This window comes from Wickerhamomyces anomalus (assembly GCF_001661255.1).
Source record: "Wickerhamomyces anomalus NRRL Y-366-8 unplaced genomic scaffold WICANscaffold_2, whole genome shotgun sequence".
NCBI lineage: Eukaryota > Fungi > Ascomycota > Saccharomycetes > Phaffomycetales > Wickerhamomycetaceae > Hansenula > Hansenula anomala.
The window spans coordinates 232466-257832 of NW_017567111.1; the positions used below are offsets into that span (position 1 = coordinate 232466).

The following is a 25367-nucleotide window of genomic DNA, read 5'->3' on the forward strand; positions in this document are numbered from 1 at the left end:
TCCTACCCACAAATGAATTAAAAGATTTGATGGTTTTATTTAAGAGACATAACAACACTGAACAAGTGTCTTCAAACATTTCATTACAAGAGTTTGAAACCAAGACACCATATAATGATGACGAAGCTATATTAAATGATCAAGAATCTGGATCTGTTGATGATGAAAAATTTGATTCTCAAACAGGTTCTAAAAGAGCTTTGAAAAATCGTCATCTATCATTGATTGCCCTTGCTGGTATCATTGGGCCTGGTATTTTAGTTGGAGCTGTAAGTTTGAACTCATATTCTTGCCTAAGAGAATATACTAACTCTTTAAGGGTATTGCACTTATAAAAGGTGGTCCATTAGCTTTATTAATAGCTGTCTTGATCATTGGTGTCATAGCATATTCCATAATGACTTCGATTGGTGAGATGGTTAGTGTTTATCCCTCAGGGAATGGGTTCACAACATTGGCTAGAAGATTCCATAGTGATTCATTAGGTGCAGTATCAGGTTATTATTATGTTATTGTTTGGTTTTGTGTTTTAAGTAATGAATATAATACTCTGAGCTCTATAATGACCTATTGGGATGATGAAGGGAAAGTTCCAATTTATGGATATATCTTATTATTTTGGTTTGGATTTGAAATTTTCCAGTTATTAGGAGTTGAAGCATTTGGAGAATCTGAATATTGGTTAGCATTATTTAAAATCTTGGGGTTAGTTGCGTATTATATCTTTTCCATTATTTATATAAGTGGGGGGATTAAAAACCGTCCAGCATTTGGGTTCCATTATTGGAATGATCCAGGTGCCTTAACAAATGGATTCAGAGGTATTGCCACAGTTTTCGTTTATTTTTCAACTTTTTTCTCAGGTACTGAAGCCGTTGCAATCACTGCAAATGAAGCTAAAAATCCAAAAGTTGCCATTCCAAGAGCTGTTAGACAAACAACTTATCGTATATTATTTGTTTATGTTGCCATTGCAATTTTTTATGGAGTCACTGTCTCATCAGATGATTCATTATTAAAATCAGATGAACGTGCATTAAAATCACCAATTGGTATAGCCATAGTTAGGGCAGGTTGGGAGAATGGTACACATTTGGTTAATGCTTTCATATTAGTGACATGTTTAAGTGCAGTTAATAGTTCCATATATATTGGGAGTCGTACAATAACAAATTTGGCTACTGAAGGGTTAGCACCTAAATTTTTAGGATGGAAAGATAAAAGAGGTGTACCAATATTTTCTATAACTTTGATGAATGCATTGGGGTTATTATCATTAATGAATGTCTCTACAGGTGCAGCAAATGCATATAATTATATCGTTAATATTAGTGGAGTTGCAGTCTTCATAGTTTGGGGGATAATTTCATATACACATATTAGAGTGCGTCAAGCTTGGAAGATCCAAGGTTATGATATCAGTGAATTACCATATAGATCAAATTTATATCCATGGATTGCATATTTTGGATTAGGTGCTAATGTTTTCTTAGCTTTGGTACAAGGTTGGACTTCATTATCACCATTTGTTGCAGCTGATTTTGTTGATTCTTATATATTATTACCTTTCAGTTTTGTTGTTTATGGTGTTGTTGCATTGATTAAGAAAAATTGGAAACCTGTTGATTTGGGGGAGATTGATTTAGATGAAGGACGTAGAAGAGATATTGATATAGAAGATGAAGAAGAAGAGTTGAATGAACCATGGTTTAAAAAAATCTACAAGAATCTATAAGGAATTTTGTTTATTTATAATACAAAAAAATCATTAAATTTTTCTAAATTCATTAAATTGGCCCAATCACCATTATTATTTTTCAATTTTAATTCATATATCAATTGTTTTGATTCCCAATTATTTAACCAAACTTTATCAAATTGTCCCAATTCAACATTCTTTGAACTGTGACCATCTAATGCATGCTTAACAAACCAAATCAAACCTAAATCAACATCAGGGTTAATATTTTTTAGGGCATTAAAATGATAATTTAATAAATGTGAAGGATAATTCATAACCAACTTATAATATAACAAAACCAAACAATTATAAAACTTTAGATCATTATGGCATTTCGAATCAATGATTAAATCATTTGACTTGTGTAAGATATCTTCAAAATCTGCACAAACTTTAGGGAAATTTCGACTTGTAATTTTCAAAAAATTGAAAATTCTCTTATGATTAATCAATTTAACCAATTCTTCAAATATGAAGATCAAACAATTTGAAACACCGAATGAAGATTCTTTTAATAAATCAGGAACATCATCAAGATTAAATAATGTCATTGATTGTTGGTGATGATCATCATCCAAGGATTCTTCACTAGATTCATCATCATCTTCACTTGATTCATCCTCTGCATGACTAAAATTCACGACAAAACTTGGAGGAGGAGGACCTTCATCATCATCATCGATATATTTGGGCACTTTAATGATTTGATCCCTTGGTGTTTCTTTTGATTGGATTAAGATCATACCATATCCGTTTTTCAAATCTTTTTGTTTGGGTTTTGTTTTGATATTTTTCAATAGGTTATAACTTTGGTTTAAATCTTCATAAATTTTGGAATACTTGGGATCCATTTCAAATTGTGAAGGGTTTAACAAGATGTTTGATAGTTTTAAATATTTATAAATTGAAGAGATTGGTGATTGTAATATTGGTGATTGTTTGAAGAACAGTGGGTTATATATCCCTAAAGTTGTGGCAATCATGATTTGTAAAATTAGTGATAATGTAGTTAAATCAGAATTTGTTGTGATTGGTAAATGTGATGTCATTTTAAACAATTGGGTGATTTCAGTTAATGATGATAAATTATTCAGATCCAACTTGTGTAATAATGAAACAGTTGTAACATTTAATAATAATTGTAAATCTTGATCATTATTATGAAGAATGAATTGGCCCAATGAAGTTTGAATGGTGGATTGAATATAGTTTATGAAATCAGGTTTTTTGTTGTGAAAAATTTGAGGTATTAAAGTCATGAAATGGTTTATTGAAAGTTTGAAATAACTTGTAATCATTATTGAGTTATCAATGTTTTTAATCAAAGGTTGTAAGACTCTATTTGGATCTATATTGATTGAAGTTGATGCAATTGAGGGCAGTGGGAATAATAATGGAGTTGATTCATCTAGACCCTTGGCTATAATTGATATTTTGGCAAACTTTATTAAAGATTGATGTATTAGATGATGCTGTTGTTGACGTGTAGGTATTCTTGTTGGTGTTTTAGACCTTATTGGAGACGTAGTGGGTATGAAACTTGTTGATCTGCTTTGAGGTATTGATTGTATTAATATTGGACTTGATGATTGACTAATAGATTTATATCTAAAGACAGTGAAGGGACCAATCTTAGCATTGTTTTCTAAACTTTCCAAATTCTCCAAATCATCATCTATATCTTCATAATAATTGTATATATTCCATTTACATAGAGCAATGTTTGATCTTTGGAACGTCACGGGCGGTTCATCTAATTCATTTTCATCATCATTAAATATCATTTCACCATTTTTAACCACTAGGGGAGTACTCCAATTCAATTTAACATCATAACCTTCACATTCCAGCTTAGATTTAGCACAACGTAAGCAATGAGGTCTTGTAGCATCACATTTGATCTTCCTGCGTCGACAAGTCCAACAACCTATAAAGGTTCTTTGATATACTTTTGATCTCTTCTTTGGGGGCATGATGGAGTCAGAGAAGTATATGGAATGAGGGTTGATCTATGGAATGTAGGTCAGTGATATATGAGTTTCTTCTTCATTAGTGGATGTGATAGTGGTAAATTATCTGTCAAAGATTTAATACTCTCTTCAATATTGTTAACCATTTGAAGTTTAGGCTCATCGCCATAGTGAAGAGTGTGGTGTCCGGGTGTGGGAGTGTGCAAGCGAGCAGAGTCGGATATGGTTACCAGGGTTAGGATAAGCGATCGCTTCATTTAAAGACAGGAAACAGAGAAGAGAATGAGTATAGAGAATGAATAAAAGATATAGTAAAAGATATAGTAAAAGCATAGAGTAAAGAATAAAGAATAAGATATAATAGAATACAGAATATAATACACAATACAGATATCCACACACAACCATTCAACACTAATCCACTCAATCTCTTCTCATCCCAATGTGTCAAATCGATAAGCTTTAATCGATGAGACATAAAGAATCCTCGAGGAGATGAGCTCAGTCACACCACAACAGAGATCAGGTAACACATGATACTATCATCATACTATTATTACTCTATTATTCTATCATCTCCATAACTATTAACTAACACCCTCGCTTACCCTTAATTCATTCGCCCTACCATCGCTCTCCCGCTCTTCTTCGGCACTGTTTGCCCTTAACCGTTATCACTTCAAAACTTTCAAAATCTATATAAACAATAAAACTTTCCATCAATAACCTTCTCTTCTAATGTTACCAAACCATCCACAATGATGCTCAAAAGAGGGTTCAAACCCTTGGTCAACGTATCCAAGAGATACATCAACACTTCCCAATCTTACAAAACTGCATCTTCAACTCCAGCTTCTTTAAGCTCATTATCCCAAACTTCACAATCTGAAAACACAATCATACCGAATAAACAAACTTTAACTCCACAATCAACCTATTTGGATTCCCTTTCAAACAAAATGTTGTTTTCTTATGCATCAATTGGTCTTTGTACTCTAAACAAACCAATCTTAAATATGGTTATCAAGCTTTTCCCATTAATTCCAACAAAAGTACTAGATTTCTTTATTGGTAAAATTTACGTTGGTGGGTCCACTCCTGCTCAAGTTATCAAGACTGGTGAAGCTTTATCCTCAAGAGGTATCAATAACATGATGTTGAGTTTAACTATCGAGGATTCAGAAGGTACCAAAAACATTGACATCAACTATATCGTTAAAGAAACCATTGCATCTATTGAAAACATTTTAAAACCTCAAATCCTAAGAGTCATTGCCCAACAAGATAACATTAATGAAGTCCCACCAGGTTATATCGTTATTAAACCTTCTGCTCTAGTGGCAAACCCTGCTCAAGTTTTGTTAAACTATCAAAATGAAGATCCAAATTGGGTTAAACAATTTGATCAATTAGTCTCCAATTGTGAAAAAGTTACAGAGGAAGTTGTTAGATTAAATCAAGAATTATCCAAACAATTCCCTTCAAGAGCTTCCCCTTTCTTCGTCACTGTTATTGATGCTGAAAAATATGATTTACAACATGGTGTTTATGAATTACAAAGAAGATTATTCTCCAAATTCAATAAACCAAATGGGTTCGTTAACGTTGTTGGTACAATTCAAATGTATTTAAAACATTCATTCCAACAAATCAAATTGGAGGAAAAATTGGCTAAAGCAGGTAATTACAGAGTTGGTTTAAAATTAGTTAGAGGTGCTTATATCCATTCAGAATCTGATCGTTCAGTTATCCATGATACTAAAGCAGATACAGACACTTCATACGATTTAGGTATTCAATACGTTTTACAAGATTTGGAAAAATTTAAAGAATCAGCAACATTAGGTCATTTAGTCGTGGCTAGTCATAATGCAAAATCTTCCAAATTGGCTTGTGATATTTTATCAAACTCTAAGGATGATACTGTTAAATCAAATGTTGTCCTTGGTCAATTGTTGGGAATGTGTGATGATGTTACTTTTGATTTGATTCAAAATCATAAAGTTAAAAACATTATTAAATATGTTCCATGGGGCCCACCAGTGGAGACTAAAGATTATTTATTAAGAAGATTACAAGAAAATGGTGATGCCGTTAGATCTGATAATGGATGGCCTTTGGTTAAGAACGTTTTAAGCATTTACAAGAAAAGAATCTTTGGTTAAACTACATATAATATAGCATAGAAATTTAATGATTATGATTTGATTTTATTAATTTAAAATGTAATGCTCTGTAATGTAATCATTTCATCTGTGATTTCTAAGTCTTGAGGGATCCCCAAATCTTGAAGAGTTTCATCTTGATTTAACTCTTGGAAAATATCATCAATCGATTCAATCTCATCATCATCCTGTTTAAATTGTTCATAAAGTTCCAAATGTCCCCATTTTGTAATCATCTCTTTACAATACTCTCTTGATTTGACCAAATCTTTTAAATCAACCATATGATTCTCCTTATGGAAAACTTTCAAAGCAAATCTATTATCCAACAACTCATCATCTTCTTCTTCGTCGTCGTCCTCCTCCTCTTCAACCACTGGCTTCTCAACACCATATATCTGCTTTATCAACTCATTCTTTCTATAGTCACTAAACTTATAAGCAGTCCTATTGAAAGTCAACAATCCTTTATTAATCACACTTTCATCAGAATCTTCAATCAACAACCCCAGTCGTTTATGAAACTTGTGGAAATAATACTTCAATAGAAAAGCCCTTTTCGGGGCAAGCTCCATGAATGATTTATAAACATCTGGTGCATTCACATCAATGGATATCTTGTCCTGATGGATGTTTAAATTAAGACTTGTTGGTGAGGGTTTGTATATTTGAATTTCAATGATTTTGGAAATTAAATCATGAATGAAGTTTTTAATTAATGTTTGAATATAATTTGATGAATATCCTAATCTGGGGGTGATGTCTTGGTTGAATTTCCTTATATCTGAGATTAAATGATCTTGTTGAATGAATTCACACATTGAGTTGAGCACCTTCATATCAATTATTGATTCTTCATCATTCAAAACCTCTTGTTCAAAAATTGATTGTAATTCTTTGGAATTTTTCTTTTCAGATTCATATAGATTTAACGAATTTGATAATGCCTCTTCAATACTTATCACAACTTCATCAATCTCCATAGCTTGTGGGATTTCTTCATACTTAATCAACTTCATAAAAAATTTCGAATCTTGTTTATAATGATCCAATCCTTGTTTCAACAAATCATAATAATTCATAACTTCTAAAATAGACTTCCTTGGTAATTTCTCACAAATTTTATCTATCCCCAATATGCCAAACCTTGCTAAAAATTCAAAAAAAACTTCTTTTTCAAAACTTGTCCAATACGTCCCCAATATTGTGGAAGATTCAATCTGACTAACTTTATTATTTGATTCAAATGGGGTAACAAATGAATGGAAGCCTTTGCTCAAGGTGCCATTATCACCATCAATGAAACTTTTCAACTCCTTGTTGAAAAAAACCCTATAAAGTTCATTATTTTGTAATCTTTTCGGTATTCTAGTAGTCTTTTGTTTCTTTCTTGGAGGTCCTGATTCGAGTGGTTGTGATTCTAGTGCTTCAACAAATTCAGAATCAGAATCAGATTGAGATGATGAATGGTCTGAATCTGTCATATCATTTAGGCGGATGTTTGTATGTACGTTTTGTATATAAATGATGTAGATGATGTTGATTTAAAGGTTTTTTGCAAAAAAATATTCGGTATGGCCACGTAAAATGGTGATTTACTTTACAATTAGTTAAAATCAAAACTATACTTGTACATTATTTATTACACTCCAATTATTCATTATTTTCATTCCTCATAAAGGTTTATTAGTGGGATTCTCATTTAACATACTTGTTTAAGAACTTTTGATGGAAATCAGACCTTAATAAGTCATTAACATAATCATCATCAGTTTTATGTTTTTCTTGATTATTCTTATAATTGAATACTTTATCCTGTCTCCAATTTTTCCTTACTCCTGTTGAATTATTATTACTTAATAAAGGATTTGAATTTATAGCAGATTCCTCTTTTTCTTTTAATTGTTTTTGTAATTCAGCTTGTGCTCTTTCTTTTCTGATTTTTTCCAACTCTTTTAATAATTCAGCGTCATCATCACTTTCATCATCTTCATCACTCTCACTTTCACTCCCTTCATCCTCTTGATCCTCCTCTTCATCACTACTATCATCTAAATCTTTAGTCTCTTTAGCAACTCTTTCCATTCGATCTTCATAGCTCTCCACTTCACCATCCTCTATTGCTAACTGTCTATCTTTATAATCATAATCATCACCTTTAGAATCCTTGAAATGAGTTTTTTCTCTTTGTAATAGTTCTAATTTTAATTCATTAAATTTTTCCTTTGCATCAACTGGATCAATTGTTGTTGTCTTCCTATACTTCAACTGTTTATGAGCAGCAACCTGTCTGGAGTGGATTATGGACGTCTGTTGCAGGTCTCTACCCTTTCTGCTCTCCAAGGTGGGTCTATGTGAAGTTGTCATTGTTGATGATGCTGCTTAATTGTGTTGAAATTGTAGAGATTTGAACTTTTTGAAATTGAATGTTTAAAAAAAATAGAAATGGGGACCGTGATGAGATGGCAGATGATGGGATTGGTTGGAAATTGAGAATTGTGTGATATAATGGTATTGTTATAGTATGAGAATGTTAATATTGGGCATTCTCTTTGTTCATTTATAATTGTATTATCCCTGTGGATTTACACCATGCACAAGACCCAATTAACCCAACTCGTTTAATCATTTATCATGAAACAGTACTTAATACCATCACCAATAATCACATTCCCAATTCAACCACAACCAACCGAGGAAAACACATCAAAACACATAATAGACAAATCACAATTAATCACTTAACAAATCAATAGTTAATCACTCAATAAACCACCATTATCACACTTAAATTCCCACTTTATACCCTTCAAAAACCGGGTAAACAGCGTATAATCGATTGTGGGCCTTTTACCGAAAAGAAAATATAAAAATAGAAAAATTCAACTGATTGGAAAACCGTCAAATCAAAATTTGAAAAAACCCGTCAATTAGTTACAGATTCAAAGTAACAATTGGTGTTGTGTTTATTGGAAGTGGTTGTTCAATTTGAGGTTGTCTTTACAGAGTGTGTGGCTATTTGTTTCAAAGGTTAGGAGGGATCTAGAGAAAAGTGTCCAATTGGTGACATTAGGTTAATTATTTATATACAATACAGAAAAATTATGTCAATACATCAAGATCAAGTGGATCTGGACAAATCACATCCAACAATGATCTCTGTTAAGGATTTCGCATATGAGGAAGATGAGGATTTACATTATGGGGTGATAAATTATTCCCAATATTTAACTGATGAAGATATAAACTATGATGAAAATAATGAACATAATGAACATGATGAAAATGATATAAGGAATTCTATAATAAACATACCCATGAATTATTATTTTGAAGATGGTCCACCATGGAAAGAGGATCCAGATTTGAAAACTCCAATGATTAAAGATGATTCTAAAAATCAGTTTGAATTTTCAATTGCATCAAGTGATGAAATTCATGGTAAGGCCATTGCATTATTTGATTTCATACCTGAGAATGATAATGAGGTTGGGTTAAAAGAAGGTCAAATAATATGGATAAGTTATAGACATGGTCAAGGTTGGTTAGTTGCAGAAGATTCTAAAACTGGGGAAACTGGATTAGTACCTGAAGAATATGTTCAATTGGTTAATAATGATATAGAGGATTATATTGAAGATGAACCAAGAAGGTTCTTGCCAGATATTATAAATGATCATGATCATGGAGTGAATCATGATGAAGAGGAGGATAGTGATTGGGTAGATGAAGATGATGAAGAATTACCAAATGTTGAAAAATTGGACATTAAATGAGTTTATGGTTTGAGGGTTTGTGTGTTTCCATTTTAATATGTTGTTGTGTTTTTATTTGTTTGAAGTGTTTTATCTCTTTTTTTTTATAAGGATGGCATTTGTGTTTCCTGATATTATCAATTGACAATTTTGAAAATGTATTATTACTACTAGTTAAGAAAAACAAAGTTTTATCATTTACATTTATTGCAGTAGAGAATCACTTCATTGTATTATTTTTGTTAATCTATTCATCATCACTTTCAATCTCATCTTCCCAATTATCTTCATTAATATTTGAAACAGCTTCATCATCATCATCTTCACCTCCAATTTCATTAATTAAAAATTTGGAATGGTTTAAAATATCATCATCAACATCAAATTGACTTGAAATTTTTAAAACTTGTAATAAATTCTCTCTACTTTGTTTCAAATTTTCTTTAAACCCATCCAATTTTGGATCAATAACAAATGAATCAAAAATTTCAGCATCATAATTTGGAAATTTTAAATCATACTGAGCTTTTTTAACATATAAATAATTTGTAAAACCTTCTAAATAATAACTCTCCACATTATCTTCATCTATATCTCTAACATTTGATGCAATAACACCACCCAGTTCATACTGACCCATTTCTATAGCAAATCTTGATAATGTTATTAAAGGTTGTATCAATTCAACATATTCAATACTAATCTCTTGAGAATTATCAGTTGTATTAACATTAGAATTATTTTCAAGTGCTGTTTTCTTCTGTTCAAATAAATCCCAACTTTTCTGTAAAGCTTGTAATGCATCATCATCTCTTTGTTGAGAAATTCTAATTGATGTTAATAATGACCAACTTTCAGGATTTGATTCATCTATAGTTAATGATTGATTAATTAATTCATCACATTTTGTTTCAGCTTCAGGTTCCATACATAGATCAGTCATCCATATTTCAATCTCTGCAAATAAACCTTGATTTAATTTTTTAATTGTGAATTTCCTAACATCATCATTGACATCATTATTTTCTAATTTTGTTGTTAATTGTGAAATACCATGATCAATCAATTCAATACCTTTTGAACCACCAATTATTTGACCTAAATAGAAGAATTTCTCAGAACCATATTGTCCATTAATATCTAAATTACAAGATTTTTCTAAAAATTCAAAAGCTTTATCAACTTTACCCAATTCTAAATAAACTTCACCAAAAATTTGTAAAAATTCAACATTTTCAATATATTTTGATTTAAATTTTTTCAATAAACTTAGTGCATCTTTTGTTTGAGAAAGACTTAATAACTTTCTTGTCTCTGTAATCAAATCATTTAGTTCCATAGTTGACAATTATTCTAATTAATTGATGAGATGAGCTATAAACGTTTCCCATCTCTTCAAAATTTTTTTTTCTCTATCAAAATTTTCATTATGTAATCCCAGGATTTTTTTTTCACAATTGAAAGAAATGATGAATTGAATATAACGAAGAACAGTGTCATTATTAAGGGCTAATTCACAGGCAATGGACTATAAGGAAGAGCAGCAGCAGGAGATAGAGATCCTCCAATCGATCTATCCAGATGAATTGGAGGTGGTGTCGGAGAATGAGTACACCATAACGCTTTTGTTGGACACGGTATCTGAACGCAAGCATAGAGTTATACTACATGTTAAATATCCAGAGACTTATCCTGAAGTTGTACCTGACTTGGAATTGGAGAATGATGAGATTGAAGAAGTGGAGGATTATGAAGAGGATGATGAGGAAGAGGATGAAGATAATGATGAACCAAAATTGGTTTTGATTTCTGAACAAGTTGAATTGGATCAAGATGATTTAGATGAGATTAAAAGTAATTTGATGCAAGAAGCTGAAGACCAGATAGGAATACCTTCAGTGTTTGCCCTAGCGTCCTCTTTAAAGGATCAAGCAGAACAAGTGTTTGAAAATAAGGTGAATGCTAAGCAAAAACAATATGATGATGCTCTATTGGCTAAAGAAAGAGAAGAACAAAAGAAGTTCTCAGGTACTAAAGTCACAGTGGAGTCTTTTAATAGCTGGAGGTTGAAGTTCAGAGCAGAGATGGGCATTAATGACCGTATTGAGAAAAGAAAAAAGATGCTACATCGTGGTAAATTGTCTGGGAAGGAGATCTTTGAGAAAGGTTTGGCTGGTGATGATGAGACTCTTGAAGAGTTGGGCGGTGATGTTGCCACTAAACTCGCTGTGTAGTTGAATAAAGGTTTTTTTTTGGAAAGAAATTGTTTTGAAAGTAAATTCATCACAGCGGTTAACAATAACAAAATGTTTTGGCTGGTGGTGATGGTGATGGCGATTGTATCCATTGGCTCTAGCTTAATGGAGATGAGAAAACAAGCGCCGTATCGAGTGTTGAGAGAAGAGTGCTTAAAGCATGTTGGTGAGTGTGATTGGTTTGTTATTATGAGGATGTGTTTTTAATATTTGAGTAGAATACCTTAGAATAAGAACATCGCATCCAGTTAACGAGTGCTGTGACAAATCAATGAAGAACGAAGTTAAGTACTACGTTGAAGAAGTGCAACAGCTACTATTGCAAAGGAAATTGATCTTGCAACAGGTTCCTAAAGACAAGATAAAGCTTCTTAGAAAGAGATTATATTCGAAACTTACTACTACAAATTGAAAAACTATCATTTCTTCATAAATATCATAACTAAATATCAATGCACATTCTTCGCAGTTTGAAACAAATCAGCAAACGTATCTCCATTCTTTGGCTTTGTAGAAGTATCTATCTTCTTAGTTGATTGTTTACTAGTATCTGGAGAGTTCAAAGTAGTTAAAAACGAATCAAAAGCAGACGACGTGGGTGGATTTGTTGGTGTGTTTGGCTCATCATCAAATGATAACAACAAGGACTCATGATCTTTTGATTTAGGCTTAAATTCATCGATTTGAGGTGTCTTTGGGGTGGGTTGGAAATCACCAAATTCATCATCTTCATCATCATCTTGTTCAAAATCACCCCAATCATCCTCTTCTTCTTTATCATCCACTTCATCTTTGAACCCCTTATTAACTTTCTCACCAACATCAACGTCATGATAAGTATCATCATAAGGTTGATACCCATCATTATCATCAAAATCATCATACAATTGCTCACCACTAAAATCACCAGAATATTGACCCGGTAGTTTCTTTCTAGTATAAATAATATGACCCAATTGGTTTCGTATCTCATCTTTAGCATTTGAATTCTGCACTTTTGATGAATCCATATCTTTACTCTTGTAATTACCTCTCATCATCAAATCATCATCACCATTTCTATTCTTGAATACAATAGCATTATTCCCCACGGATTCCAAATTCGATGTCTTTAAAGCCTTAGCACATTCTTTATCTCTATAATTTTTATCTTCCAATAGTTTCAAGATCTCTTGTACTTGCTTTGTAATGACTTTACCATGTTCTTTCCTTTCCAATTCCAATGTGGTTACAATTTCACTTATAGAACCTTCATATTCATAAGCATCCAACACTTTTTTCAATAAACCTTTATAGCCTTGAATAATCTGAATAGCATCATCACCACCAGAGTGCAATATTAAAAACTCCAACAATTTCAAACTTTTACTTATAATTCTCCATTCATTACCACTATTAACATAATGAACAGCTTTATTATAAAAAGATTGCTTCTTTTTAATAAACTTATTAGTTGCCCCTAAATATTCAGAGATTCTATTGAAAATGATATCGAAAACACCTTCAATATCAGATTCAAATACTAATTGATTCGAAATCTCTTCTAACTGCTTTGTGGATGGACCCCAAGAATCAGTGTTTGTGCTTTTCCTAATCATTAATTCAATAGGTGATGAATTTGATTGGAATATTGAATTTTGTGCACTCCTTGCAACTTTCCGAACGTCATAGATTGAGAAATTATTCATCTTGTTATTTAATGAATTCATATTGAATCAGTTTAGTTTCATTAAATTAGTTTAGTTTTATGTTGAAAGAATTTATTACAACTTCGGTTATTGTGGAGACAATACGCTTTATTATATCCGGTCCATTGAAAAAATAAAATTAATAAGCTACGCCTTGTTAGCATATAGATTGAAACAACTTATGGATCAATCTCCAAGAAATAAACATTGTATTTTTTAATTCAATTTATAAAAAAGCAAGTAAATCATTACATTTATAATTCACCAGATTTTGAAACTAAAAGTTGAGTTCTAGTAGCACCAGAGTTTGAACCTAAAGTTTCAATCTTTTTAACAACATCAAAACCATCAACAACTTCACCGAAAACAACATGTTTACCATCTAACCATGGACATGGAACAGTGGTGATGAAGAATTGAGATCCATTGGTGTTTGGACCAGCATTGGCCATTGATAATAAACCTGGTTTAGTATGCTTCTTTGAGAAGTTTTCATCAGCAAATTTTTCACCATAGATTGATTTACCACCAGTACCGTTACCACGAGTGAAATCACCACCTTGTAACATGAATTGTGGAATAACTCTGTGGAATGGAGAATTTTCATAACCAAAACCTTTTTCACCAGTAGCTAAAGCTCTGAAATTTTCAGCAGTTTTTGGAACAACATCGTTGTATAATTGGAAGGTAATTCTACCTAATGGTTGACCTTTTCGATATTGTTAGTAAATTGTTTAAATTTGATCAATTGAGCTTCAATTCATGGGTGGCGAAAAGTGACAAGGCTGAGGACTAATTGACACCTTTATGGGAGAATCAACACAGAATTTGATTGTATGGAACCATCAATTGAACTTCAATTTCTAGGGGGACTTACCATCAGAGGTGACATCGAAGAAAACTTTTGACATTTTGAATTGAATTGAATTGATTTAAAATAATCTGGTACTTCTTTTAAAAAAGGGAGTTGTAAAGAAAGAAATCGAAGCAAAGTTCGATGATGTTCAGAAAAAAAAAAACCGACAACATGGGCTCTTGGGAGTTCCGGGGCCTAGAAATTTCCCGATTTGTGTAAATTGGGACACGTGATATACGAGGGTAATATAAGGGTATGTTTCATTTCTAACCTTTTATTTAATTAACGCTTCATTGATGAATGAAGCATATACTCCTTTATCAAGAACAAACTAAGGAGGCCCAGGATGGATGTCAATAGACAAAATTCAAATGTCAACTTCAAACTGATCTTGTATGCTTCTTTTAAAGCATCTTTAATAAAATCTGGTGCTCCATTGTTAATATATTCAGTATTATGAGCAGCTTGATAAATGATCTCTTGTAATTCTTTTAATGAATAACCTTTATCCAAAAATTCCAAAACTTTATCCTTCAATTCAATCTCTAATTTCTTGGAAAAAATTGCTGAACCTGTAGAAACACCTAATGTGGAACCACATGATCTGAATAAATAACTAATTGATGTGGTGGCAGCTTGATGTTCATGTGGAACTGCTGCAATTAATGCCAGTAAAGTTGCAGTTATGATAACTGAAGTACCCAAGCCTGGTGTAATAAACAACATATATTGTTCAAATAGATTATAATTTGGATTTAGCTGAACAATTCTTAAAAACCCCCAAACTGATAAAACACCAGATAATAACAATAATTTTTGATATTTACCAGTCTTTCTCATATAAAAACCAGCACCTAACGAGCCTATAACAATACAGAAAAAATTTGGTGAAAATCTTTTACCAATCTCTGTTGAATTCAAATTGAAAATTGAAGTATAGTAAACTGGAACATAATAATATGAAGTGAATGTACTAACACTCATAAAGAAATTTGATAATGAAACACCTGTAACCGTAGGTATTTTAAGAAATTCCAAAGGTAATACCGGATTTGAAGTTTTAAATTCAACCCAAATGAATGAAATCAATGCTAATACACATCCAATACTTAACAAGATGAATCCTAAACTTTGATAGCTTAACTCTTTACCACCAAATGAAGCACCTGATAAAAATAGCATTAAAAATGTAATCAAACTGATACTACCATACCAATCAATTAATTTCAATTTTTTAGTAATATCACCACCTGAAACACCTAATCCAGATGAACCTTTTGGTAACTTTAGGAAACAATAAATAGACAAGGTACTTAATAAAGTCAATGGGACTTGACTTAGGAAAGCACCACGCCAACCTCCTAATTTTGGATTATCTGCAAATAATCCACCAACAACACCACCAACTGCAGTACCTAACCCAAAGGCAACATTTGTTAAACCTTGATAAACACCACGAGATTTTAAAGGAATTATATCAGATGTAGTTATTGAAGTTAATGAAGTTAATCCACCACCTCCAACACCACTAATAAATCTCCCCAATATTAAAATTTCAACATTTGAAGCAATGGAACAGATTAAACACCCCAATGTAAAAGTTAAATTACAAAATAATAACAAGGCACGTCTTCCAAAGATATCACTTAATTTCCCATATAATGGTTGGAAAGTTGCAGATGAAAGTAAATAAGCTGTTGCAATCCATGAAATTTTGGGAAGGGCATTGAATTCACTTGCAATATGACTAATTAGTGTAACAATAACAGTACCATCTAATGAAGCCAGAAAGACACCGATAAACATCGAGCCCAAGATGATGCTTTTCTTTGTTTTGGATATTTCACCATCTTCATCATCACCACCTGAATTTTCCTCATCTGTACTGTCTGAAGATTGTTCAATACTATGATATGTTGGGTCTCTTAACAATTCTTCTTGTTCTAATTCTGAGGCAACAAACCCTGGTAGGTCACTTGAAGGGTCTAGTATTATATCTTTCCGAACACCTTTCAATAAATGTTGTCTTTCATTTGAATTATGATTTGGCATTTTTTTGAGTAACTTATCTCTTGATTAATGAGTTGAATTGACGTGATAAACCAGGTTATAAAGAGCTCAAATGATCAGATTTAATCTAGAGTTGATGATTGAATACAATAGATTAATACCCGAGTTTCCATTCACCTAATTTAAAGTAGCATGGATTGACTCATAGATAAACTGTGGAATATGTACACAGTTTTCAAATAACTGATCGGTAGATAAAAACAAAAAAAAAATCGCGATTAACAAAAGCCGGAGTAAATGACAGATTAGATACTGGACTTAAGGCTCTTTTAGGAAGTCAACTACAAAGACATAATCAATCATGATATCGTTTCCAAATGCCTATATATAAGATATGTTGTATGAAATAAACCACCGTGAAGATCCCCTAAACAAAAATGCAAAATGCAACCGGCTATGATGTAAAAAAAACAAGTGTATCAAAAATCAAATAAAAAACCAATATAAAACAACATTTAATGCTTTTCCTCCCAAATGCAAACTAATCAAAATGCCAAAATTGTTACGTCCTAATCATTCATTGATCTCTTTTGAATGCCTTCTTGATAATATCATAGTATTCAATCAAAATAGATTTTTTAACATGTTCAGCTTCATTTAAAATCTTGTCAGTTTCTTTAACAATTTCAATTTTTAAATCATCATAAGTTTTAACAACTTTATCAGATATTTCATCAACAAGTTCATCTCTTCTTTCCCATTGTTCATTGAAGATCTTTAAAACTGAATCAAATCCGATTTTCCCCTTTTTAGCATTTTCACCAAATCTTTCAACACTCCAATCTTCAATCTTGTTACATATTCTTTGGAATGTAGCATATGCTGTGATTTGAGCCTCTTGATTGAAACAAGTCTTGAAAGGATCAGTTTGATCTGGTTTATAAGTAACAGTTTCATAAACTTTTAATAAATTGTTCAAAGTTAAATTTATACTTCTTAAAGTTAAAGTCTTTGTATTCATATCAACAGTGGAAACTTCACGAACATAACTGACTTCTTTACCACCAACCATACACAATAACCAGCTTGGAATGGATTGTTTACATGTTATTAATCTTTCAGTTGTTAAAATTTTACAAGTTGGATCCAATTCTCTTCTTAAAACATCAACTGCAACAACATGAGTAGACATTTCATTTGGATATTTGCGCCAGTTGGCTGCTGTGACTTGTTCCCAAGGATAGTAAAATTCACACGAATTGGAAAAGATCTTCATTATATAAGTTCTATGATATTGATACTTGATCTTTTGATAGAAATCAACTAACAATTGTGAATTGTGGAATTCTTTGTTATCTTGGATTCGGGACTTGATTTATATGAAAAACTTTTTTCTTTCTTTTTTACATCCGAATTGTTTCGAAAAAGTCTGAATTTATTGCGAATGTGCCACCAAAAACATGGAATTGAAAGGCGAGAAAGCGCTGGTTTTTTGATAATGGGTACTATTCTACATATGAAGACCCATAATATCGAAAACTAAACCATTAATTAATTATTATACTGTCTATTCTTTATTGTTGTTAGTGTCTTTTGACCGTTTCGGCAATAGAAACCTGCTGCATAAACCATTTTGGTTAAGGGCCACTCTGTGGATAACAGATTCCGAATTTTTGACATATTTTAAACTTTTGCAAGACAATAAAAACATGCAAATGTCTATCTTGTCCCCTTTTCAAATTGAGTTGCTGCTGGGTATCTAACAAATCTTCTATCACCAGGCTCAAAACTGGCCCGTGTACTAATGAAACTGTACCCTCTAGGCTTGCATAATGACGTTATTATATTCTGCACTATATTACCCAATGAATATGGATTCCTGTTGTTTTTTGTTTTCAATGATCTTAAATATTCTCTTGTAGTTTGTTGAGTAGAAACCAAGAACATATGATATAATAACAACAATAAAGGATAGAGAAGGATCAAATTTCCATAGATTGCATTGAAAAAACTCATTGGAACATGATCTAATGTTTGTTTAAAACTTAATGAATGGGTTTTTTGGTATATGAAAATATGGTAATATGCTAAAACTGATAAATAAACTGAACAAATGCACCCAAATAACAAAAATGCAAAAAAATATCTATAATTTCTTTCACCAACACAATTATTTATCCATATGCAATGGTGATCATGGATACTTATACATTGATCACATCTAGAGCAATGAAATGTCCTAGGCATTCTCCAATCTCGACACGTCAGGCAATATTTCACTTCAATACTTTTTTCCTTGTATGACGGGAGTGTTATTGTATTGAAATACTCATCAGGTAAATTATATGGCTCATCTGTTATATGTATGTTTCTGGGTATGATCTATTCAATTAGTTAGTAGTTTTCTCAACAGTCTCAATTTAAATTCACTTACACCTGGATCTGATGTAGCTGCTTTTATGAATGATGAAATGCAAATAAGCCATGTGTATAGGAACGTTATAACAACAGCAGGGGAAATATTATGCCAACACCAAGAGGCACTATTGAATATATATTAGTAAACTCTTTTTTTGCAATACAAAACTTGACAAAAACTCACTCAAAAATGCAAAACAATATACCAGGTAATACCACTAAAAATCCAGTTGCAAAAGAAATAGGCCTTGATTTCACATATCTAAACCGTCCACCGGCCAGAAACACCAAGTTTCCATAATTCCAACCTTGATAGTTCCTAGCAACTGGTAAACTTTCATCTTTTGGAGTTATGGGATCCGTTATCAACCAATTCAGTAATCTTTTGAGTTTGTTGTTTTGTATCAGATCCTTCTCCTTATATCTTCTGCCCTTTGTTCCCTGTATGTGCCTTCGCTTGCGAGCATCACCACCAGCAAAAACCATCCTCAACACAACAACAAAGAACCAAAACAAGCTCCCTTTACTCTAAAAAGATAATATGTAAGAGCCTTTTTGCTTTCAAAATTTTGTGTCTTTCGGATTTTTTTCCTAGAACAACAATATACAAAACAGATTCGCGAACATTTTTTGCCTTTTGGCTTCAAGAAATTTGCCCCATAGAAAACAGAAAGGCCATCATCAACATATTTCAAGTGTAACGACAATGATGATGTTTTTCAATAGAGAAATCATTTTAAGGAAAGCCATACCTCAAACTCAATTGTTTCAAAAAAGGACTATAGCAAGATTTCCTGTCACCAGTCCATTGGGGATAAGACTCCATAGCGTTTCGAAAGCTGTGCTCCGAGGAATCTTATTGTTTTATGGAAGTGCATTTGTGATTGGTGGTGCAAGTTATGCTGGATTATCATACTATGTTTCCAAATATCAACCTATCTCAACTGAATGGCCATTCTTAGCTACTGTTAATGCTAGAGTCGGTGTTTACTATCAAGACATTAAAGAGGATTATAGAGATCCAAATCGTGAGATTGAAAGATTCAATGAAGCTTTAAGAATCTTGGGCGAGGAAAGTGGTGAAGCTATCGATAAGAATGATGAATCTGAAAGTCATGGAAAATTTAAGTTATTACCATTAAACAAATTAGAAAATAAGAGCAAAGATTGGCAAAAGACATATGTCGATATTGTCATCAGACTGGCGATGGCTAAGGCTGAAATTGGTGATTTAGAAAATGCAAACAAGTTGGTATTATACTCAACTCGTGTTCCAATTGATATTGGCTCTTTGGACCTTAGATCAAAAAGCTTACGTTTAGTATCCAAAATTTTGACATTGAAAGGTGAAGACCCGGAAAAAGCTGAGAACTATCTTCTTGATGCTGTTAGATTCAATGAGATTCATCACGACGATATTCATTTTAAAGCTAATGGATCAGTTTTATTAGATGCTTCTTCAAAGTTGAATAGAGAAACGTTTCAAAGTTTATTAGATCTTGGTGTTTTATACTCTAGACAGGAAAAATATTCTAAATCTCTAGAAACATTCTTGAATTTACTCCAGATCACTGAAAGTGAAAATTTCAAAGAAATTGAAGAACATGCAGACGCGCCATTATTGAAAAGTTATATTGGAGAAATCCTTTATAGAAAGGGAATGATTGAGAATTCTTTGAAATGGTCACAAGATGCATACACTGAAGCTTCTTTCCATGCAAAAGCCAATATAACAGCAGCTGTTGTATCCCAACATTCTTTACAGAATTGCATAAGCTTATACAAAAAATTGGGAAATGAAGAAAAGGCTCAAGAGTTGGAAAAGGTACTTTCTGAGATTGTTATTCCGGCAAGAAACGAAACAAGCTGGAAATCTGCAAAAGATTTGTTCTTCAGTTTCTGATATACCTCTATTCAAATGCCAATGCCTATATATAGTTACATTTTATTTATTTCAATTATTTATTCAATTACAGGTTGCTGTAGTAACAGATTTTACATTATGATTATGTAACACCAGTACAAAAAAAGATTAACGTCTTTGTTGACAGAAACGCTTCATTTTAGTTGCACAAGACTGGTGAAGAACTCAGCGTGATAACTAAATGAAACCCGTGCTTTACATTCCTTTTAAGGCCATCTACTATCCAACAAAATGACTTTCTTCGAATGATTTTGAATTGTGATGTTTGATTTTTCAATAACTAGTTTCAAGGAATCAAGTATTAACCACAAAAACAATATCTAAAGTTTGCGTTGACACAGGTTGATAATGTACAACAAGGCCGCTTTGACCATTATTACACCATTCAGCTGTAACATAGTAACCCAATTTGCTATAAATTCAATAGTTGCTACATAATTTCATTGATAAAACATGTTCAAAGTCCTTGATCAGCTCAAAACTAGAGATGGAAAAATCCCCTATGAATTTTTAGATGTTTCGTACCAAAATTCAACATTTCATGATTACACTTTGGAATCTTTTAAAGAAAAATACGTGAGCATTTATGGAGAAGATGGTATTGTCAAGAATTTGCAACGATATGAAACAATGCCTAATTCAAGGATAATTCACGAAAACCAAATTTGCTACAAGGTGGTGGAAAGTTTCTCGTCACCTAAAACCAAGTTAGGCAAACCCAAAGTGAATACCTACATTTTATGCCCACTATGTGACCCTTTCAAGAATTCTCATTTGAAACCTTCATTCACCTCTAAAATACGAGATGGACAACGGGTTGCAGTTGATCAGAATCAACCACAATTCTATGATACCTTACACTCCCAATATGAGCATCATTTATCTCAAGTCCATGGAGTAATGAGGTTTGGTGCTGCTGCAAACCCTTTCGTTGGTTTGAGCTTGACACAGGGGAAAGTTAATGCTGAAACACCTGTTTATGAGTTGAATTGTATTTGCCCGTACAGCTTACCATCTGCATACCCATGTCTTGCTGAACATAGATTGAAAGTTCTTGATAGAAATGATAATCCATTCAAGGCTTATTTCAGGCATGTCCATCTTCAGCATTACAACCTTTCATCCAAAAACCCTGATTTTGTCTATAAGCCAGAAATCTCTGATGTAAACGGAAACGTTTACTTAAACATTTTCATCCCATTGTCAGTGCAAAAATTTCAGTCATCTCTAAGACATTTGAAAGATTGCTGTGCGTTTACAGATAGAGCCCCTATTCTTTGTAAGGATCAGGATCTATTGAGTTTAGTCGCTAGTTATGTTTCAACAACTCCAAAAAAGGAATCGACACTGAATGATCCATATTCCCAAACACCTTCACTCAAAAGAAAAAGATCTCTATCACCAACTATAACAATAGAGGATCTTCGAAACTTTGATTCGATGAAGAGAATCAAGCCCAGTAAAAATCCATGTGTCAACAGAAATGATGGAAAAATTTTTACAGACACAAAGGTTGAAGAAACAGGAAGTACACACTCTGTACAGTTATTGGGAGATAAATATCTAGCCAAGGAATTAATGAAAGGTCATAGACAAAGGTTCTTTGGCTATAAGCATCCATCAGCAGAACAAAACCAAAAAGAAGTTCAAAGAGCTATGGAGAGTTTGAGAGAATATGCAGGAATTGATTTTTTCCCTTTTAGTTCGTTTCGTGTTAAACGTCCATCGAAATGTTTTGATTGAGTACAATGTCACATTTTTTACTTGAATAGATTTTGTGTAGACGACCTTCAACTAATCTAGATCTCATGAAAGGATCGAAATATAAAGATAGAAGGGCCAACTACGTGACTAATGATTTAGTTACACAATTTAATATCAGTAACTGATCAACATGATCTTGATTTTTTTATTAGGCGAAGAAGAGATGATATCAACGAGTTATATAGTTTCTTCTCATTTAAGCTACATCAATTGAAAATCAACAAACACTTGTATAACTGATGTTAGCTTTCACTAATTAAAAGAATTGAAAGTTTAAAACATTAGGCTCGAGCCTAGACATGAACCCATAGTAAATGCACAGCATATTCAACCATCATCAGCTTAGACATACAAGCAAGTTGGGATTTCCCAAACATCAATCACTTTTATCATAAGCTCAAACTAATAAACCAAAAAGACACTTTTTTCTGATAACCAAAAAAGACACACACAAACACACAGATAATGTTTCAAGCAAGAAGTGAAACCATTGAACAAATTGATAATTGAAACAGTATGATGCCACATTACTGTAACCCAAAACAGACACAAACTGACCACAGAGCAATAAATTGCTTGTGTCAACACATAAATAATGAAATAGATCAACTCTGACCATGAATTAAATAAATAAAAGAAGTAAACACTTTCTAAAATGAATGAACTCTTGCATAAATGAACCTTTAAATGAACGAACTCTATCTAAATGACCTTCTTCATGACATCTATAACAACAAAAAAAAAACAATAAGAATAAATAACAAAAACCCTTTGATTGAAAACCCAATATAAATCAAACATCACACCTCATTAATACTTATTAGAACCCAAAAACCAACCACTCGAGCCTTGAACATCCTCTTCATCTTCATCATTCATATTATTATACAAGTTCAACCTTAAACGATCTTTTTTACCATACAGATCAATTTTGAACTTATTTGAACCTTCATTATTCGAACCAGTTGAAGTGTCCTTTTTGAAATTCAACCAATCACCTCCTGTTTCACCAGTCTTATGATCTGGTTCATTCTGTGATGTGAGATTAATCTCTTGTAAAGTTTTCTCTATTAATGATTTATCAAACAATGAAGAGCTATTTTGAGGTAACGGAGTTGATGAAGTAGTCGTTGGTTGATTTTGCAATGTTGTTGATGATGATGATGTGTTTTGTGATGGTGGTTTAACCATTTTTGAAAATGATCCTGGTACGATATTGGTCATTTCTTCATGTAGGCTATTTGTGGAACTATTATTTGAGGAGAATGATTCGCCTAGATCTGGAACCAATTCGTTAGAGTCTTGTTTAGCCCCACCGAATGTGCCATCATCTTCATGGATGTTTTGGAAAGAAGATGAATTTGACTGAGATGGTTTTTTTGACAAATTTTGAACAGGTGAAATGATTTCATCTTCTTGATCAATAAACATTTTTTTTCTATCATCGTTATTAGATTTCAGTGATTCATCCGAGAAGAAAGGATTTTTCAAAACTGGACCAAATAAGCTTGAAGATCTGAATCTTCTTTGGTTGTCAGTGGCAGTAGAAGCTGATGTAGTGACACTTCTTGGACGTCTTTTGCGTGCTGTGAAACTTATACCTTCATCATCTGATTGATCTTCATTATCTTCATCATCTGAATCATGATGTTTAGGCCTTGGTGTTAACAATGACTGCGATCTAATTCTATTGAAATTTTCAGTCTTGGAAGCGGGTATTAAACTCTTGAAATTCAATTGATTTGTACCAACATTTTGTTTGAAGGTTGTTTGGAAATCTTGGAAAGGATCATGTTTGGAATATAAGTCAATTTGTTGGAAATTATCTAATTTTGTATCAATGTCAGTCTTTAATAATTGCCAATAATAATGTTTTGAGTCTTCCATTAATGGTTTTGCAATTGATAAGGAAGCTAATGGGATTTCCACATACAATGATCTTCCTAGTAGTTTCGAGACTAAGCTCCTTACACAAGCACCATGTGTCATTATTATCACCAAATCTTTTGAATCTGATTCATTTGATAAATTATTAGTTTCATGTTTGACTATTGATATTAATCCATTATTTAATCTTGAATACTGTTGAATAAAACTTTCATTGAAACATCCAGGATTTCCATGCTTATAACTATTGTGTAGATCCAATTGAATCTCTAAGTTTGTATGTCTATGAAATGGTAATTTTGAATTCAAATATTGCATAGCAGTGCTTAGTAATGAGGCACCATTATCACTTGGAGGATAATAATTTATATCTAGATCTGTACTTAACCATTCTGATAGCACCTGGTCTATTGAAATGATACATCTTATTGTTTTGGAATCATCATGATGATTTTTGGTGAAATAGTCAAGTATGAATTTGATAGTTTCAATACATCTTAAATATGGGGATGTATGAAATTTCAAAATAATTAATGACTCCTCAATGTTATGATCAATATAATTCAAGATTTGTTGACCCATACTCATAGCTTGAACACAACCATTGTTTGATTTATTACCAGTAGATTGAAATGTAGCTAGAGGTGGGTTATAAGTTTCTGTAATCATGTAGCCATTAGCAGCCGTATCATTGTTATTAGCGACAAAATCTATTGATGAAGTTGTTGTAGCGACTTTATCATTCCGTTGGGCGTGTCTCAGTATAAAGAGAGAGTCTATCTCTTTGATTTTGACTCTCGACATCTTATGAATACCAACGCCAAATCTTTGACCAAAAACAGTGGAGACCACGATCTATTGATTGAAATCTATTGCACAGAACTAAGGAAAGCAGGAACCAGTTTTAAAAGAGCAGTTTGAGAAAAGATGGCTT

General features: G+C 32.4%; 16 protein-coding genes across 16 annotated transcripts; 6 read left to right on the forward strand and 10 right to left on the reverse strand.

Annotated features, from left to right (window-relative positions):
• Positions 1 to 29: 29 nt before the first annotated feature.
• Positions 30 to 1735, forward strand: AGP3 (Agp3p; the record flags this gene model as incomplete). The annotated part of the gene is made up of 2 exons (XM_019183124.1): positions 30 to 269; positions 320 to 1735. The coding sequence occupies 2 exons, from the start codon at positions 30 to 32 to the stop codon at positions 1733 to 1735; spliced, it is 1656 nt and encodes a 551-aa protein (XP_019039835.1).
• Positions 1736 to 1749: 14 nt separating this feature from the next.
• Positions 1750 to 3714, reverse strand: WICANDRAFT_82994 (Zn(II)2Cys6 transcription factor domain-containing protein; the record flags this gene model as incomplete). Its single annotated transcript, XM_019185470.1, has 1 exon — positions 1750 to 3714. One exon carries the CDS (start codon positions 3712 to 3714, stop codon positions 1750 to 1752), a length of 1965 nt encoding a protein of 654 aa, XP_019039836.1.
• A 430-nt stretch (positions 3715 to 4144) lies between these two features.
• Positions 4145 to 5938, forward strand: PUT1 (proline dehydrogenase). Its single transcript, XM_019186194.1, has one exon. The coding sequence runs from the start codon at positions 4470 to 4472 to the stop codon at positions 5874 to 5876; it is 1407 nt and encodes a 468-aa protein (XP_019039837.1). The 5' UTR covers positions 4145 to 4469; the 3' UTR covers positions 5877 to 5938.
• RRN5 (Rrn5p) lies at positions 5930 to 7360 on the reverse strand (the record flags this gene model as incomplete). The annotated part of the gene is made up of 1 exon (XM_019183125.1): positions 5930 to 7360. One exon carries the CDS (start codon positions 7358 to 7360, stop codon positions 5930 to 5932), a length of 1431 nt encoding a protein of 476 aa, XP_019039838.1.
• A 214-nt stretch (positions 7361 to 7574) lies between these two features.
• CWC15 (U2-type spliceosomal complex subunit CWC15) lies at positions 7575 to 8243 on the reverse strand (the record flags this gene model as incomplete). Its single annotated transcript, XM_019183126.1, has 1 exon — positions 7575 to 8243. One exon carries the CDS (start codon positions 8241 to 8243, stop codon positions 7575 to 7577), a length of 669 nt encoding a protein of 222 aa, XP_019039839.1.
• A 737-nt stretch (positions 8244 to 8980) lies between these two features.
• NBP2 (adaptor protein NBP2) lies at positions 8981 to 9652 on the forward strand (the record flags this gene model as incomplete). Its single annotated transcript, XM_019184537.1, has 1 exon — positions 8981 to 9652. One exon carries the CDS (start codon positions 8981 to 8983, stop codon positions 9650 to 9652), a length of 672 nt encoding a protein of 223 aa, XP_019039840.1.
• A 226-nt stretch (positions 9653 to 9878) lies between these two features.
• On the reverse strand, positions 9879 to 10970 carry ACL4 (Acl4p; the record flags this gene model as incomplete). The annotated part of the gene is made up of 1 exon (XM_019181515.1): positions 9879 to 10970. The coding sequence occupies one exon, from the start codon at positions 10968 to 10970 to the stop codon at positions 9879 to 9881; it is 1092 nt and encodes a 363-aa protein (XP_019039841.1).
• Positions 10971 to 11154: 184 nt separating this feature from the next.
• On the forward strand, positions 11155 to 11865 carry GIR2 (Gir2p; the record flags this gene model as incomplete). The annotated part of the gene is made up of 2 exons (XM_019181396.1): positions 11155 to 11328; positions 11404 to 11865. The coding sequence occupies 2 exons, from the start codon at positions 11155 to 11157 to the stop codon at positions 11863 to 11865; spliced, it is 636 nt and encodes a 211-aa protein (XP_019039842.1).
• A 470-nt stretch (positions 11866 to 12335) lies between these two features.
• On the reverse strand, positions 12336 to 13595 carry ENT5 (Ent5p; the record flags this gene model as incomplete). Its single annotated transcript, XM_019185471.1, has 1 exon — positions 12336 to 13595. One exon carries the CDS (start codon positions 13593 to 13595, stop codon positions 12336 to 12338), a length of 1260 nt encoding a protein of 419 aa, XP_019039843.1.
• Positions 13596 to 13828: 233 nt separating this feature from the next.
• CPR1 (peptidylprolyl isomerase CPR1) lies at positions 13829 to 14485 on the reverse strand (the record flags this gene model as incomplete). Its single annotated transcript, XM_019183127.1, has 2 exons — positions 13829 to 14283; positions 14452 to 14485. The coding sequence occupies 2 exons, from the start codon at positions 14483 to 14485 to the stop codon at positions 13829 to 13831; spliced, it is 489 nt and encodes a 162-aa protein (XP_019039844.1).
• Positions 14486 to 14593: 108 nt separating this feature from the next.
• Positions 14594 to 16482, reverse strand: WICANDRAFT_67329 (uncharacterized protein; the record flags this gene model as incomplete). Its single annotated transcript, XM_019184078.1, has 1 exon — positions 14594 to 16482. One exon carries the CDS (start codon positions 16480 to 16482, stop codon positions 14713 to 14715), a length of 1770 nt encoding a protein of 589 aa, XP_019039845.1. The 3' UTR covers positions 14594 to 14712.
• Positions 16483 to 16703: 221 nt separating this feature from the next.
• On the reverse strand, positions 16704 to 17716 carry UPS3 (Ups3p; the record flags this gene model as incomplete). Its single annotated transcript, XM_019182549.1, has 1 exon — positions 16704 to 17716. The coding sequence occupies one exon, from the start codon at positions 17714 to 17716 to the stop codon at positions 17018 to 17020; it is 699 nt and encodes a 232-aa protein (XP_019039846.1). The 3' UTR covers positions 16704 to 17017.
• Positions 17717 to 18177: 461 nt separating this feature from the next.
• Positions 18178 to 19239, reverse strand: ERF2 (palmitoyltransferase ERF2; the record flags this gene model as incomplete). Its single annotated transcript, XM_019180616.1, has 3 exons — positions 18178 to 18822; positions 18875 to 18983; positions 19043 to 19239. Coding segments are annotated over 3 exons (951 nt in total), but the record flags the coding sequence as incomplete, so codon positions are not given.
• A 325-nt stretch (positions 19240 to 19564) lies between these two features.
• WICANDRAFT_67332 (uncharacterized protein) lies at positions 19565 to 20781 on the forward strand (the record flags this gene model as incomplete). Its single annotated transcript, XM_019184079.1, has 1 exon — positions 19565 to 20781. One exon carries the CDS (start codon positions 19565 to 19567, stop codon positions 20759 to 20761), a length of 1197 nt encoding a protein of 398 aa, XP_019039848.1. The 3' UTR covers positions 20762 to 20781.
• Positions 20782 to 21235: 454 nt separating this feature from the next.
• WICANDRAFT_61209 (uncharacterized protein) lies at positions 21236 to 22525 on the forward strand (the record flags this gene model as incomplete). The annotated part of the gene is made up of 1 exon (XM_019183128.1): positions 21236 to 22525. One exon carries the CDS (start codon positions 21236 to 21238, stop codon positions 22523 to 22525), a length of 1290 nt encoding a protein of 429 aa, XP_019039849.1.
• Positions 22526 to 23356: 831 nt separating this feature from the next.
• SND1 (Snd1p) lies at positions 23357 to 25237 on the reverse strand (the record flags this gene model as incomplete). The annotated part of the gene is made up of 1 exon (XM_019183129.1): positions 23357 to 25237. The coding sequence occupies one exon, from the start codon at positions 25235 to 25237 to the stop codon at positions 23357 to 23359; it is 1881 nt and encodes a 626-aa protein (XP_019039850.1).
• Positions 25238 to 25367: the final 130 nt, after the last annotated feature.

Coding starts and splice junctions, on each gene's coding strand:
- PUT1 (XM_019186194.1), top strand. CDS start 4,470: ATGATGCTCAAAAGAGGGTTCAAACCCTTGGTCAACGTATCCAAGAGA.